Source organism: Crinia signifera, chromosome 3 (genome assembly GCF_055691185.1).
Source record: "Crinia signifera chromosome 3, ASM5569118v1, whole genome shotgun sequence".
Classification (NCBI taxonomy): Eukaryota; Metazoa; Chordata; class Amphibia; order Anura; family Myobatrachidae; genus Crinia; species Crinia signifera.
In genome coordinates, this window is record NC_139219.1 from 191153628 (window position 1) to 191168984 (window position 15357).

The window sequence follows — 15357 nt, forward strand, 5'->3', positions numbered from 1 at the left end:
TAATACATCTAAGAAGGAGCTGAGCATCTTTCTACCATCCCGCACAATTTCACCTTTTCACCACAATCTCATTATCTACAGTATTGATGGCACTACACTTTCTATAGTGCAATATATTAGAGTATTCTGTGACTCATCCCTCTCCTTCAAACCACACATTCAGCACCTGTCACAAACCTGCCATTTTCATCCTCTGGTCATCTCCAGACTAGATTACTGTAATCTCCTCCTATGTGGAATCTCTGTCAAATATCTCTCTCTACTCCAATCTATCCTCAATGTTGCAGCCCGGCTCATCTTCCTCACCAAATGCACTACATCCACCTCCCTTCTTATACAAACCCTTTACTGGCTTCCCTTCTCTTTCAGAATCCAATTCAAGCTTTTCACACAAAGCTCTTACACACTCCTCTTCCACTTACATCTCTGACCTCAACTCCCTTTACACTTCTACTAATCCTCTGCGCTCTGCTAATGCATGCCACCTCTCCTGCCTACAGATTACTTCCCCCCAATCCAAACTCCAAGACTTTTCATGTGCCGCTCCCTACCTCTGGAATTCTATACCTCTCTCCCTCAAACTCTCTACCTATACAAAGCTTCAAATGGACTCCCAAGACCCCTTTCTTCACCCAACCCAGCCAAATCTTTCCTGATCTCTCTGTTTCATGCTCACTGACTACCACATCTGTGTCCAGGGCCACCAAGCTTGCTGGAGGGGCCCTGGTCTGACTCCCCTTCCTATCCTCACGGGCAGCAGCACACACCTACAGCATGTGCTGTGCTGACACCGCAGGCTGAGAGCTCATGCTCAGCCTGCTGTCAGCATAGCACATGCTGTAGGTGTGTGCTGCTCCTGAGGGGGGGAGGATATACCAACAATTCAACCTCGACTTCAGACGGTTTTTCTACCCCCCCTAAATGGGAGGGTGGCCTAATCGCGATAGGTGTCCACACCTCCTGCAAATAGGCCACGTCCCCAAAATTTTACCTCTTGGCAGCCCAGTCTGTGTCACCCCTGTTTGTCTGCGTCTCCCCTTTAGAATGGAAGCTCTCACAAGCAGAGCCCTCTTCCCTCGTGCTTTTCCTTCTCTGGCTTAAAACAACTTTTATGGCATCAAATCCTGTGGTTTTCTGTCACGCTGATACTTATTCCAGTGTCCTCTGCTTATACACAATGTATATGTACCATGTACTTCTCCTCTATTGTATTCAACTGTAAGTCATTAATTTGCTTATTTGTTTATGTACTCTGTAATTGGGCACAGCGAGATCTGTGCATGCTTCTGTCCAACAAAATGTGTAAAAGGTCAAATAAAATAAAAACGGCGTGGGTCCATGGTGATCATGTGATGGCCAAGGGACCAGCTGTAGCATGACAGTGCTGGCTGTTGGAGCCCAGTGCTGGTTCAAACATACGGGAGTTTTTTATAGGACCAGTCCAAGAGTCTGATGCTGGTTTGTTAAATATAGGGGATCCCTATGATTTTTTCCACCTGTATTTGAGGAACCAGGACTGGCTCAATGAGTCAGGGATTGTAATGGTCAAGGGGTGGACCCCACACCATTTATTTTTAAATTATTACAAAAAAATGCACATTGGCATGTTTAAAAAAACAAAATGGTACATTTCTGTTACCAAAGTTTGCACATTTCCGTGATCAAAAATCACAAGAAATCGCATGTGAATTCCATTTCTACCCCTGAAACTGCATCTGATCACATATGAGATTTTGGACAAAAAAATTTGATTTTCAAAAATGCGATTTAGTGCGATTTTGGAACCTTAACAAAAATCGCATCCTACTGCATGTGAACCTTTGTGTTTTTAATAGCCTTAATTATCTAAAATTGTATTATTTAAAGCAAATTAACGGTTACATACTATAAATTTAATTTCAAACGTTTAAAGTAGCCATGCTGTGTCTTTCAAAGACCTGATATTTGGTAGCCAATTGTAAGGCATAGGGGGTATTCAATGTACAGTCACGACTGTCAGGCTGGCCTGGCAGCTGTGACCCTGTCCCATTCTTGGACGGCTCAACAGGGATTTTGCAGGCGGGATGCAATGTCCCGCCTGCCGAGGTCTGAGAAGGGGGCGTGGCCGCGTGAAACTGCCAGAAATTGGTGAGGTGCGACCGAGAGCTCATCAATTCCGGGCCATTCTCGGCAGAATGTGCCCTACTGCTTGTGAAGTTGGGCACGTTCTGCCGAGATCCGTGATCAATGCTGTCAGGGAAGACAGCATTGAATAGGGCCCTGCCACCATTTCCCCATTGGGAATGGTGGCGGGAGATTTAATATCCCCCATAGTATAGGAGAACTATTCTGGAACCATGAATAATGAGTATATACAACTTACTACCACAGAATACCCATCTGAAATTGGTGTAATGTTCTATAAACCCCACTCCGTGAGGTACGGACTCACTGGACTGTAAATTACAATATACATAAGACATTGTGCATCAGGAGAGGTATACAAAGCATAATTTTGTCAACATATCTTAATGTCTTCTCAATGACTAGAGATGAAGCAGAATCTAGCCATAGGCAAGAAACTACTGAACTTACCTGCATAGTTTGTAACAAGTAGGCTTTGCTTAATTATGAGGTAATTTAGACTTCTCTAAACATTTGCCAGAGCTATAACTGGCGATCACTTACTTGTTGCACATGTATGAGCGTAATAATAATTGTCCTTTAATATAAAGTCATCATGAACTACAGTGCACTAGCTAAAGCAACACCATAAATGAGCTGGAAATTAACAATGACTAAGAATTGCTCTGGTTTGCTTCAATTCTAAACACTATAAAGTGCACTGGACACATGCATTACTGGATATAATAAAACGGAGTACATTATATTGAGAATAATGTTCTCTGGGCTTAAAACCAATTATTTGTGCATTTATTACCTCCAATGACTATTATTTAGCAAAGTCAATCAGATTGTTGAAAGCAAACACATCACATTGAAGGTTTACTTATTACATTTTCAGTGCATTAGTAATAGAAAAAGCTGTACATTATTTTTTTTTAACAATGTTATTTAATATTTAATATTAGAAAGCTAGAGTACAAGCACACATTGGATTGCATTTATGTAAAAAGTTTTATATTCATAAAATCTTAATAGTATGAAAAATTATTTCTACTTCTGAATGTAGTTTCGTAAACATATGGTCACTCTTTTTAAGCAGCACGGACGGTGTAATGATTAGTATTACTGCCTCACAATGCTGAGGTCACGGGTTCAATTCCCACCATGGCCCTAACTGCGCAGAGTATGTATATCCTCCCTATGTTGTGTCGATTTCCTCCCACAATCCAAAAATATGTAAAGCGCTGTGGAATATGTGTGCGCTGTATGAATAGCTGGTAATAAATAAATAAAGCTGAATTTAACCTAAAAAATGAAAACTAAATTGTTTGCGTTGGGATACTATGCAACGAAAGCAAATATAAAGGCACAGCAGTAAAAAATATAGCATAAGTAAACATGAGATTCAGGAGTCTATTTACTAAGCATTGGATGACAGTTAAAGTACCAGTCAATGAGCTCCTCTCTCCATCCCCTTTATCTACATCCAAGGCATAGGAAATAGACCCGACAATACCTTTACTTATCACGGACACTGCATTACTTTATCATTAGTGGCAATAAAATAAAATAAAAACAGGACCAACTCTTAAGGTGCCCATACACTAGTAAGATTTATCTTCAGATCTGGCTGGTTGGAACAAAAACATGGTTATGGATGAGTGACAGTTTGTCAGTTTTCCAGCATTTCCAAGCAAATGGTCAACTGTCATTTGATCTCATCCATAACCAGGTTTTTGTTCCAACCAGCCAGATCTGAAGATAAATCTGTGTGTGTATGGCCACCTTTACAAAGCTTCCCAATTCATGAACAAATACCCCTAAACACATAATAGTGTAATTACTTACTGTATTAGGCTTTTACTACGTGCAAAAAAAAAAAAACCCTATATAAAGCAAGATCACTAAAGCAACATAAAAAATGCAGAATGTGGAGGAGTAAATAGGAGAAGATACATTTTTATCTCACATTCTTTAAGCCTTTTTAATATTATCACAGCCTTCGTTTTATTAGTTTGTGGAAATAGTATGAAAAGGTATTCTGCCATAAAGGTTAAACAAGAATTCCAACATAAATTAAATGATGGTTTCGTCTATAAGTTAAATAAAAGGAATATAGTATTCCTAAATGTTTTGTTATTTTTTTTCCTGTATTCTCAGGGGAAATCAAGCTTGCACGACTTTACCAAAACAGTAGAAAGCTTATGTAAATGTACTCCAGAAAACAAAAGCATATTACTATACAGTAGAACAGCTGTATGTAAAAGTTAGCTCTTGAAACAAGCAAAATAGTTTCCTGTCAATGAAAATGTTTATTTGCTATGGAATGTCAACATACACGACTCCCTGAGGGGTGTATTCAATTGACGTCATAAGTCGGAAGGGGTTCCGACCTATTCAGTGCTAGCTCTTTCTTTTTTTTTTTTTTTCGGCAGCTCGGAATGTTCTGACCTGATGAAAACCAAGTGGGTTGGCGGAATAGCTACAAAATTCATCTGCTTTTGATGGAAACACAGCCTAATCTGGAAGGTTTTGGCCATGTTTCCGGCAATCTCAATCTGACATGAAAAGATTTTGGAGTGAGGCAGGGATGACAGTGCCGGGTAAGCGTCAGTAGCTTACACGGCATGGTCCTCCAGTTCGCTACCTCCCACACCCTCTTGCCGCCGCCCATACCCACCCGCCGTCCAGGTGCGCATCAATCAGTGGCAAAATCTGGATGTCGAATTTGGCCGCTGCATTGAATAATGGATGCTGGATCCATTCTATCAAAAGAATTTCAAAATGGATCCGATATCCATTGAATATACCCCTGAATCCACATTGTGCAATCATGTAAAATTGTTATTAGGACTATTAAATCATAACCACTAAGTCCGCTCAAAGCAAAAGCTTTGAAATCTAGCCTGCTACCTTGGATAATTGTCCTGATGACGCGTGTATTTCCAAAACGCTGTTGACATGTGCCATTAAAGTTTTTGTGGTGATTTGCAGTCCCGGAGTGATGCTCTTCTCGTATATATATATATATATATATATAAATAACTTGTAGAGGCAGTTTGCACACTATAGGGAGCTAGGAGCGGGTGCTTGGACCATAAAAAAGGTATATGTTGGTAATTAGAGGCAGGCACACCATTTGCAAAAAGAAAAAATAGTCTTTATAATCCAAAAAGGCAGTGAGGCATCAGACAAGGCAATAATCCATACTTAGCATTTCAGCGGTAAAGTGGATACATCACTGTGAGGGCAGTCATACTCGACAGCTGTTTCGGCACATTGGTTGCCGTCGTCAGGAGTATATATATATATATATATATATATATATATATATATATATATATATATATATATATATATACACATACACATACACATACATACACACACACATATACAACCCAGTAGTGATCTTGCACCTTAAGGGGTGTACACATGGAGCGATCCTTCTAAGCGATTTTGACTACATAGGTTAGTAAAGATCTCTGTCAAGGCCATCGCCCTATAAAATCGCTTAGTAAAAAAGAGTTGCCAGGCAAGAATATTTTGACTACATCGCTGGCTGTCTAGTCAAAATCTCTGCTATTCACTGCTGAGGGAGATATTCACTAGGCGATCTGCAATGAATACCAAGCAAGTATGTTAACACTAGTATAGTCAAAATCGCCCATAGACAAAATCGCTGGTGCATTTAGTCAAATCGCTTACTCAAAATTGCTTCGTTAAAGTCACTCACTAGCAAAAAATCGCTCCGTGTGTACACCCCTTTAGACATATAATGAAACCATAAGATTTGGGCGAGAATGTCCACAAGTTCCAGTGAAGTAGGAAAAGGTGTTGTTCATTCAACAGATGTGTTTATTAAATTCTTCCAATACTCGTACAAAACGTATTGTTTGATCCTCAATCAACAGAACAGAAATATCCCCTAATATATCAAGTATATTTTACTAAACTGTTCATTCATTTTAAATCAATCTAAATTGATGTTGTAAATTGTGCAAATTAAAGAACCAGCCAATAAGCTTCTAATTTACATGTGACAGGCTGTGCTTGAAAAAAAAAAAAAGAGAGACAGGAGCTGATTAGTTGGTACTTTATCTCTCACTGATGTGAATGTTCAGATATTCTCTGTAAAGCGCTGTGGAATATGTGTGCGATATATAAGAAAAACTGTTCATAAATAATAAGCCCTCCCATTAAACATATTTATTATCAGAGGACTGATATTTATTTTTAAAGGAGGGTTTTTAATCAAAGCTTAGGAAGAGATACAATTGTTAGAGAAAGTACAAACCAATAAGCTCCTGTCTTTGAAATGTAAGATAAAGTACTAGCTAATCAGCCTCTACTGTATCTCTCCCAACTTTATCTCTCAGAGCTTTGATAAACCCCCCCATAAAATATTAGTAAATGTGTGTTTTAGCCCTGGAAAACCAACATTGATTTAGATAAGTGGTTCTCAAACTCAGTCTTCAGAACCACACACAGTTCACGTTTTCCCGGTAGGTGCACAGGTGTATTCATTACTCGCTGACACATTTGAAAAGATCCAAAAGTGGAGCTAATTATTTCACCTTTTGATTCTGTGAGGAAACCTGGAAAACATGCACTGTTGGGGTCCTGAGGACTGTCTTTGAGAACCTGTGATTTAGATAGATTTTCATGGATTTGAAATAAATGTAAATCAACAAAAATCGACTTTTAGTAAACATACCCCTAGGTCTGATATTGTGATCGATAATTTTGTATCATTGATATGATGCGATAAGCACATTACATGCAAATTTTAATAATGACTTCACACAGTAGGATCATGTATTCAAGCAATTTATTTTTGATATAACAATAAATAAATATTTTATCCATAATGTTTTCTTTCAAAATTCAATAACACACTTTCATCGACCCCTTGTTGTAGGATCCCATCTATTTGGTGACCCCCACCATTGTTTGTTATATACTTGTGCGGAATTATTGCAGAACACAAGAACAATTGACACAAATTTTAGCATATCATTGTTATCCAGAAAGTTATAAAAACTGTTGGTAAATAGCTACTTATGCTAATCGTATACATTCATCACAAAGTATTGCTTTCTGCAGTCACTGTTAGGGGTGCTGCTAAACAATATAAATGAGAAGTAGAATGCCAGGAACAGCGTTGGAAGAATAACAGGCACATTTTAAATGTACATAGACACTGTATTCCAAAATACAGGTGACACAACCTTATCCCAAGTCCCAAATATCGCAGGTAATAGATCGATATCTTGATCATGTTCTAAAGACACAATCCATAATACTTTTAATAAATAATTCATCAATTCTTAAGTTACTGGGGATGATAGGTCTTCGATTAGATAGAAATGCTTGATCATCAGCCATTATATAAAATTAAGGGATATATTTACATAGAAGATAAAGATTTTATTGTATCTTGGATTACAGATAGAAATGTGAAAATAAAATGGGAACATTTTTTAATTCACATCACAAAATCCAACAGAACAAGAGAATGATTTCAAAGATACAATTGCATTGTGCTTTAGCAAGTTCACTGAAATAAGACTTCCAGAAGCAAACTGCAGACCTTGGCTGTTTGCACCACCAGTATTTCCATGCTACAAGTTATCAGGCACACTTTTACCCTATTGAGAGTACAGTTAATAGCTATTGTAATATTAATTGATTAGTAAAACATTATGAGCAGGGTCCCTATTAAGTTATACAAGGCTTCCATGATTTTATTATATATCACACACTCCATTGTAACAATTCTTAATTTCATACAATTTTGTAATACTATTAAAAGTTTTCAAGCATTATTCCTCAGTCAGTATTTATCACATCAGAATACCCTTATATGTTGTCTTTACATCCTCATGTTGTACAAATAAGTAGGTAATAGTTTTTCTGGACCTATGGGTCTTCAACATGTAAACGGTAGGAGCAAATAGAAAACAAATATACATGTATAGGGTTAGGAGTGCAGCTCCATGCATTTTCATTTCAAAAGAAGCTCAAAAGTATTACTTTATATAAAAAAGCTGCACGCCGCTGCATAGTCAAACATTAGTTGTAGGACACAATTAGAAGTTCATTTAAGACTATATGTACTTTAAGTTGTGTTCTAATACAATCAAAGCGTATCCATTAATTAGCACAGTTAACCATATACAACCGTCCTTGCCAAATTCCTAGAAGAAAATAAAATAAATAATGAAAAAAAATAATAATATATCACACCCACACCATAATGCCAGCTAAAGAGAAATAAAACAGTTACATTACAAAAAATAATTATGAAATAAGGCATCTGTGCAGTTTGACCGTTATGACAGAATTATCTGACAATGAGAACACACTGTTCAGATTGTAATCAGAGCAGATAATTATGGTGAGACAAAACCCATGCATTGGCCCCTGCAAAGTTTACCAGTATGAAACATTACACATTCATGCAATTGCCCCCACCCAATAAATTAAGACACAATGATTAGGGGTTAACCAACCTCCTAACCACTCATTACACTTTTCACATTGCTGCCTATATATTGCTATTTAAATATACCATATATTCATTTTACACTTAATGATTTGTTCACAAATATGAATGGTTACATAAAAAAGGTACCTGCATTATAATTCATTCTTCAAAACATCTTGGCGAGATTTTTGTATTACAAAAAAGCAATGACAAATTAATACAGGTTATTAATACCATATATTTGTTTTTCAGCCAATTGTTTATTGAGTGTACACTATACAGCATGTATATTGTTCTAGCTCTACTGAAGCAGGCACTCTACAAAATAAGAGTTTAAAGCACAAATTCCCCCGATATGACACTTGGAAGCTCTCCATAACATATAAAAAAACAAAACCGAAACCTGCATTTTCCCTCTCTTGATTTACAAAAGTTACAAAGTACAAAACAATTTTTGGCAGAAAAATGTCCACACGACAATTATTTTTATATATCCTTTATTGAGTTTGAGTTATTAAAAGTAAGCTGCAGTTTATAGAAATTCTGTTTTAATATAAACTGCATATCTTTTTTTTTTTTTTACAAAAAACAGTGCAAAAGTATTATTGTGGATGTTTCCCAGTCTAGAATTTCAAATAAAAAAACCAAACATGCTATCTATGCAATAGTCTCCATGTTGAACATGCAAAGATCTGCAATTAGCTTTGCTGCGTTCTCACAATTTAGCAGTTTCACAAAGAACAAATAAAGTTTGAAAACAGACAACATACACAAAAAAAAGTAAACAAAAAAAAACTTGAGGCAGTTGATCGGATCTGAATTGGCAATGGGTAGTACTTATTCAGAAACGGAAAGAACCAAAACAAGAGCACTGTTGCTGCACATTTCTTTTAGATCTATATTGTAAGATTAGATTCCTAATAACAGCAAAATGAGTCAAATCTGTTATGTATGGATGTTTAGCATGCAATGCTCAGTGTCTACAGGGCAGAGTAAATCATAATGCAGCAATAAACTTCACAGTCAGATGGAGGCATTCAAAATTCCTGCATGGAGTCTTTTATTTTTTTTCTGTTCAGCTTTTCCAGCAGGGAGTGAGGAGAACAAGCTCAGGGGTTAGATGCATTATCTGTACAGTAAGTTCATGCATAGATAAAGTGTTGCTCCTGTGTGAAAAAATAATCTCTATACATCAGAGTTTGTGCTCAAGTTTGTTAGCCTGGGATCTGCATTAATTTCGTATCTGTAATGGTAGCCTTCCATATGATCTCTACATGCATCTCTGATGTTATAGATCCATTTTTTAATACCTTTTCTGTTCAAATATAAAACAAGGAGAAAGATCACTCCTATAAGGGCTAGCACTATCCCCAGGAACACATAGGAGGTTTGTAAGCTGGTATCAATATCATAAGGTGGACATTCAAGCTCTGAGGTTTTGACAGAGAGTAGTGGAACATCCAACATCTTCTGTGGGGAGAAGCAAAGCAAGTTGGATGGGTCTTTCACGATGGAGGTCTCCTTGAGCCATGTGACAAAAAACTCAATTTCGCAATCACACATCCAGCTGTTGTTACTTAGTTGAATTGTCAGACCTGGCTGGTTGGAGAAATCTAGAAGTGTTGTGTTTCTCAGGTTCTTTAGAGAGTTGTGTCTTAGATCCAAGGTCTCGAGGTGGTTGAGGTTTGTGAAAGTCCCAGCTTTGATGCGCAACAGGGAATTGTTGCTTAGGTCAAGGTGTTTGAGGTTGGGCAATGAACTGAATATATCTGTGGGTAAATACAATAAATTGTTCCTACTCAGATCCAGGGTTTGGAGGTTATGCAGTGATCCACTCTGAAAGCTTCTTGCGAATAAGAATATTGATGATTCATTGTATAAAGAGTTGCTGAGGTTCAGTTCTAAAATTGGGCTGCTGTGGTTCCCGCCAACTTGGAAAATTAAGTGACTTACGTTCTCGAGCATATTGTTGCTAAGATCCAGATGCCTAAGGCTGGGAATGTTTTGGAAGACACTACTGCCCAGTATCTGGAGGTGATTGCCACTGAGACTAAGATTAGACAGGTCTGCCAGGGTTTGATTGAATGCTCCTTCCTGTAGGCTGGTAATATGGTTTTGTGTAATAAAGAGGTTCTTTACATATGAAGGTAGGTTTTTGGGTACATCAGTAAGATTCTTATTCACACATTTCACAGTCCGGGCAATCTCAGAGCACTCGCAGAACCCAGGACAGAGGAACTGCTGTTCAGACTGGGACCACACATCTCCCAAAACATGCACAAGAATTATCACTAACAATAGCGAACCTTTCATACTTTTTCCATGCCCACCTAATCCGGGATCCCTCCTCCAAAATCCCAGGAGAGAGTGTATGTCAGAGGAAATCATTGTCCCTGTTTTTGTTTCTGTTAGAAGTGAAACCCAGGGTGCCCCTTAAGGGGGCTTCGTGCACAATCTGTTTTTGCTTTAATTCCCAAATGTTTCTGCAACAGGCAGGACAGCGGGAAGTGCAGTGTGTAGTTCGGGTCTGTCCTGATGCTAGTTCTTACAGCACAGAACTGAAGGGACCCACTTCTGTATATCTCCCAGGTGCTGGTGCAGCTCTTCGTCTCACTCTCAGAGTTTATTCCACAGTCAGACCTGGAGTAAAAATACAAAAGAGAACTCAGACATATGAATGATAAAAGGAGGATAGAGCACAGATTGCCCACAAAGCAGTGTTCTTAATCCAGTCTTTCATCAAAGACTCCCTCCCCTAGGAAAGCATTTCTCATTTCTCCCTTTGCTTGCTCTTACATGTCGTCGGGTTAATTCAGGCTTCAGGTTACATTATCCACGCCCTTGATCATCTTCCAATGGGTTTCCCCTTCCCCCTCCAGCCTCTATCATTAAGTAGGTCTCACAGAACGCAGGCAACTGGTACTACTAGCACACAATCACTGCTATCCCGACAGACCGTAGTGCAGGGAGAAACAGTGTCCGGGACGGCCACAGGGATGGAAGCACACATCCAACAAACTCTACAAACATTCACAACTCAGAGACTAACTTGTCCCAGAGCAGCCAGAGGCTTACGCCACAGTAGTGTCATACTCAGTCCCACTTTATATGTACTGTACCTGCAGCAGGGTTCCCCTCCTCTGCTTGTTTACCAGGGATTCCCAGCACAGGTCTCTCGGCATCAGCAGCAGCGGCAGCTCCTCCGCTCCAGCCCTGTTCACAGCAGCTGCCTCTTACTCCGTTCTCCTGCTGCTCCTGGTCCAGCCTCCCGGGGAAATACCATCAGCAGAGCAGGCAGGAGGGGTCCGGGCACAGCATCACCTTGCAGGAGGGTCTCTCCTGTGCCACATACACAGCCTGCGGGATCGGCCAGCAATATACTGGACATAGCTGGTCCCGGGAGCACAGGAGCGGCTACGTGCAGCCTTCCAGCTCTGTGAGTGTGAGTGGGCTGGGTGTGAGCGTCCCTTCCCTGGTGCACACTGCCGCTGCCTTTCTCCTCCCCCTATCAGCAAGGAGGCATGAGGCTGGTTGCTGTGTGATGTGTGTGAGCAGCCAGCCAGCAGATGCATGTGTGAGAAGCACGGTGGCACATATTGCTGTCCGAACTGGCTACAGGCTCCAAACTTTGTCATGTTTTTATAGACTGGGAATAGGCCCTGCTGCAGGGTGCCAACCCCCCTCCACTACCAGTGCAGCCTGGTGTCACTCACACTGCTTGCACTGTTGTTACGGGTAGCACTGTGGCGTCCTTAGCATTTCTTTTCTGTATTGTTTTGACGTTGACATAACATAAGTATGTTCCTTACCTTAGTATGGATACATACAGTGATGATGTGCTGATGGATACACACAGGGGTTAAAGTGAGGGGGAACGGGGTACCTCTAATGGTGAGGTGAAACATTTTAACCTCCACAGTGGCCCTGCACAGTAATTCTCCCAGAAAATAATTCTAGTTGCAGGGGGATGCCAAAAACCCTACCCCTGGCCCTGTCTCTACCTAATGGATGGAGGGGAGGGGGTATAATTAGGTGACATAGAGAAATTAGTTTGCCCTTCTCCGCATGACCACTTTATACCCTGGATACACACTTCCCACCAGTAGTCAGTACCTGCGTGATATTTAATATATGCGATCAAATGTGTGGTAATACGCGATTCCCATTAAATAGTAGTGTACATCTATAGCTTGATACACACTATACAATATGCTCCATGAGCGATATCATTAATGTTATCATCAAAGCTCCAGGGCAAAATATACAGTGCATACAAACTGAACAATATTAATAACGATATACTGTGATATCATGAGGCCCAGCTCGGAATATGCAGTCATTGACTATATAGGCAACATTTCACTGAATGTTCAAACGACAGTGGTTTGTTAACGACCTGTGGGAGCACACATCGTTAGCCATACAGTGCTTCATTATAAATGCAGGTTGAGTGTCCCTTATCAAAATTGTTCCGAAAACCATACAGAAACTGAATTTTTTTTTTTTTGCTAAAAGCACAGCACTACTTAGGGACGGCCATCGTTGCCATTGCCATCGATGGTTGCCATCGATGGCAATTCGGCAACTGGCCATCGATAGTGCTTAACTATGCAATGGATGACTATCGATATTTTTACATATCGATGGTCATCCATTGTGTTTGATTGATTGGCCTGTGGGCCAATCAAAACACGGGGGCGGGGCTTTGTGGGTGTTGGGGCGGAGCTATGTTCTGTGTCCCAGCACTTTGAAAAAAAAAAAGCAAAACATCGTTTTGCTATTCCATCGATGGAGGGAAACCATCTGGTACTCCCCCATCGATGGCAAAAGTATTCGACATCGGCCATGAACCATTTCGAATTATCGATGGCCATCCCTAGCACTACTGAGGAAATGATATGTAACTGGCCCTAAATACATGCAAGAAAGTGATTGTTTGGCATTTAAATTCAGTATCTGAGATAGTACACAAACTTTGATTCATGTTTTGAAACCTTGTTTTATGCACAAATTGTTTAGAAATATAGTGTTTACACACCAAGGTCAAACTGGTACATTTGTTCCTCCGCTTTTCACCCTAGTATTACCATTCATACCTTTCATTATGTGCAGAAATCTTGGGACATCTCCCTAGATTGAGAAACTGATCATCAGACTTCCTTTCAACCTGTTTTATAAATATATATAAATATATATATATATATATATATATATAATACAGTGGTCCGTTCATCCCTCTCACCCGCTGTACTATCGTACAGGGCCACCAGTTACAAAGGATAATGCAATTGATCATCTGGCAATTGCTGTGCCAGCAGATAAGATCCTATGTTTAATTTTTCATACTAACCAGATGCTATTTTTATCATTGTCCTGTAACCGCAAACTACAGTATATATGTCAGGTTCTGTTTCAAAATGACAGATCACAGATGAAAAAGGTTTTGCAAGGTTATGCCACTACAATACTTAGGTTAAGTAGTATTTTTGTTAAGATATAAACTTTTGTTTTTTACAAGTTTCTGTCTGAAATGTTTATGTCTGTCAGTGAGGCGGTGATGTGCTGCTTTTCTGTGAGATACGTTTTTGTTTACACTTGTGGAGTAATACTGCTGTGGCTGTGTGATGAGGTTTAAGTGACAGTTGGAAGCAGTCCAGGAGTGCAGGTTACACTAGGAGGTGTATTGCAGTCATTGAAAAATAATGCAAAGTCACATGATCTAGGGCCTTATTCTGGTTCATTTGCAAAAACAAATTTACTCTCTAATGGGCAAAATCATGTGCACTGCAGGTGGGGCTGATGTAACATGTACAGAGAGATTTAGATTTGGGTGAGTTATTTGTTTCTGTGCAGGGAAATACTGACTGCTTTATTTTTACACTGCAATATAGATCTGACTTCGAAGTAAAACCCCACCCAAATCTAAAACTCTCGGCACAAGTTACATCTGCCCCACCTGCAGTGCACATGGTTTTGTCCATTTGAGAAGGAATTTGCCGGTACTTGTGTAGTTTCACGACGGCAGCCTAATCAACGGCAGCCCTGCATAGTTAGCATAGTCACCGTACCAACGGCTGCCTAGCGTAGTAAGCGTAGTGTCTCCGCGGCAGCCCTGCGTAGTTAGGGTAGTCACCGTACTGTCCCCGTGTAGTTAGCATAGTCACCGTACTGCCTCCGAGAGCTGCAGCTCTGTCCCTGGCAAGCGTAGTGAGCGCTTTTCACACAGCGCCGGTAACCGCAAGATGGCGGATCCCGGCAGAGAGGGGATCATACGGGCGCCGGCGTAGAGGCACTCCATCTGCCTGAGATGCATTTGCATCTCAGACGCTTGTGCGTCTCAGTAATCCCTGCGACAGGGTACAGCAACCCTGCCCATGTCCGCTTCAGAGAGAAGGGGTTAGGGGTATGGTAGCACGTGTGTCTCATGCACAAAGGGGGGTGCAGGCACAAGTGCGTCTCATGCACACTATCCATGTCAGCGTGGAGTTGATTTTATAAAGTGCGGTGAGTGTAGCGAGCCACAGAGCCAGAAGCGTGGCGAGCGGACGTGGATTACTTTACATGCATTCTGCTTTCCCTCCCAGGGCTCGCTGTGCTTGCCACGCTTCAGGCTTGCTGCGATCACCACACTTCAGGCTCGCCACACTTTATAAATTCAACTCCACGCAGACGTGGATATTGGGGGTATGAACAGGTCAGGAGGACGCGTCCCCTCGCAGGGCTCGCTGCACTCGTCACACTTCGGGCTGGCTTGAAAAGAA

At 40.3% G+C, this 15357-nt stretch overlaps 1 protein-coding gene across 1 annotated transcript; it reads right to left on the bottom strand.

The window, feature by feature from the left end:
- Positions 1-6920: 6920 nt before the first annotated feature.
- TPBG (trophoblast glycoprotein) lies at positions 6921-12056 on the bottom strand. The gene is made up of 2 exons (XM_083177141.1): positions 11716-12056; positions 6921-11236 (listed from the first exon to the last, which is right to left on the bottom strand). Exon 2 carries the CDS (start codon positions 10982-10984, stop codon positions 9782-9784), a length of 1203 nt encoding a protein of 400 aa, XP_083033267.1. The 5' UTR covers positions 10985-11236; positions 11716-12056; the 3' UTR covers positions 6921-9781.
- Positions 12057-15357: the final 3301 nt, after the last annotated feature.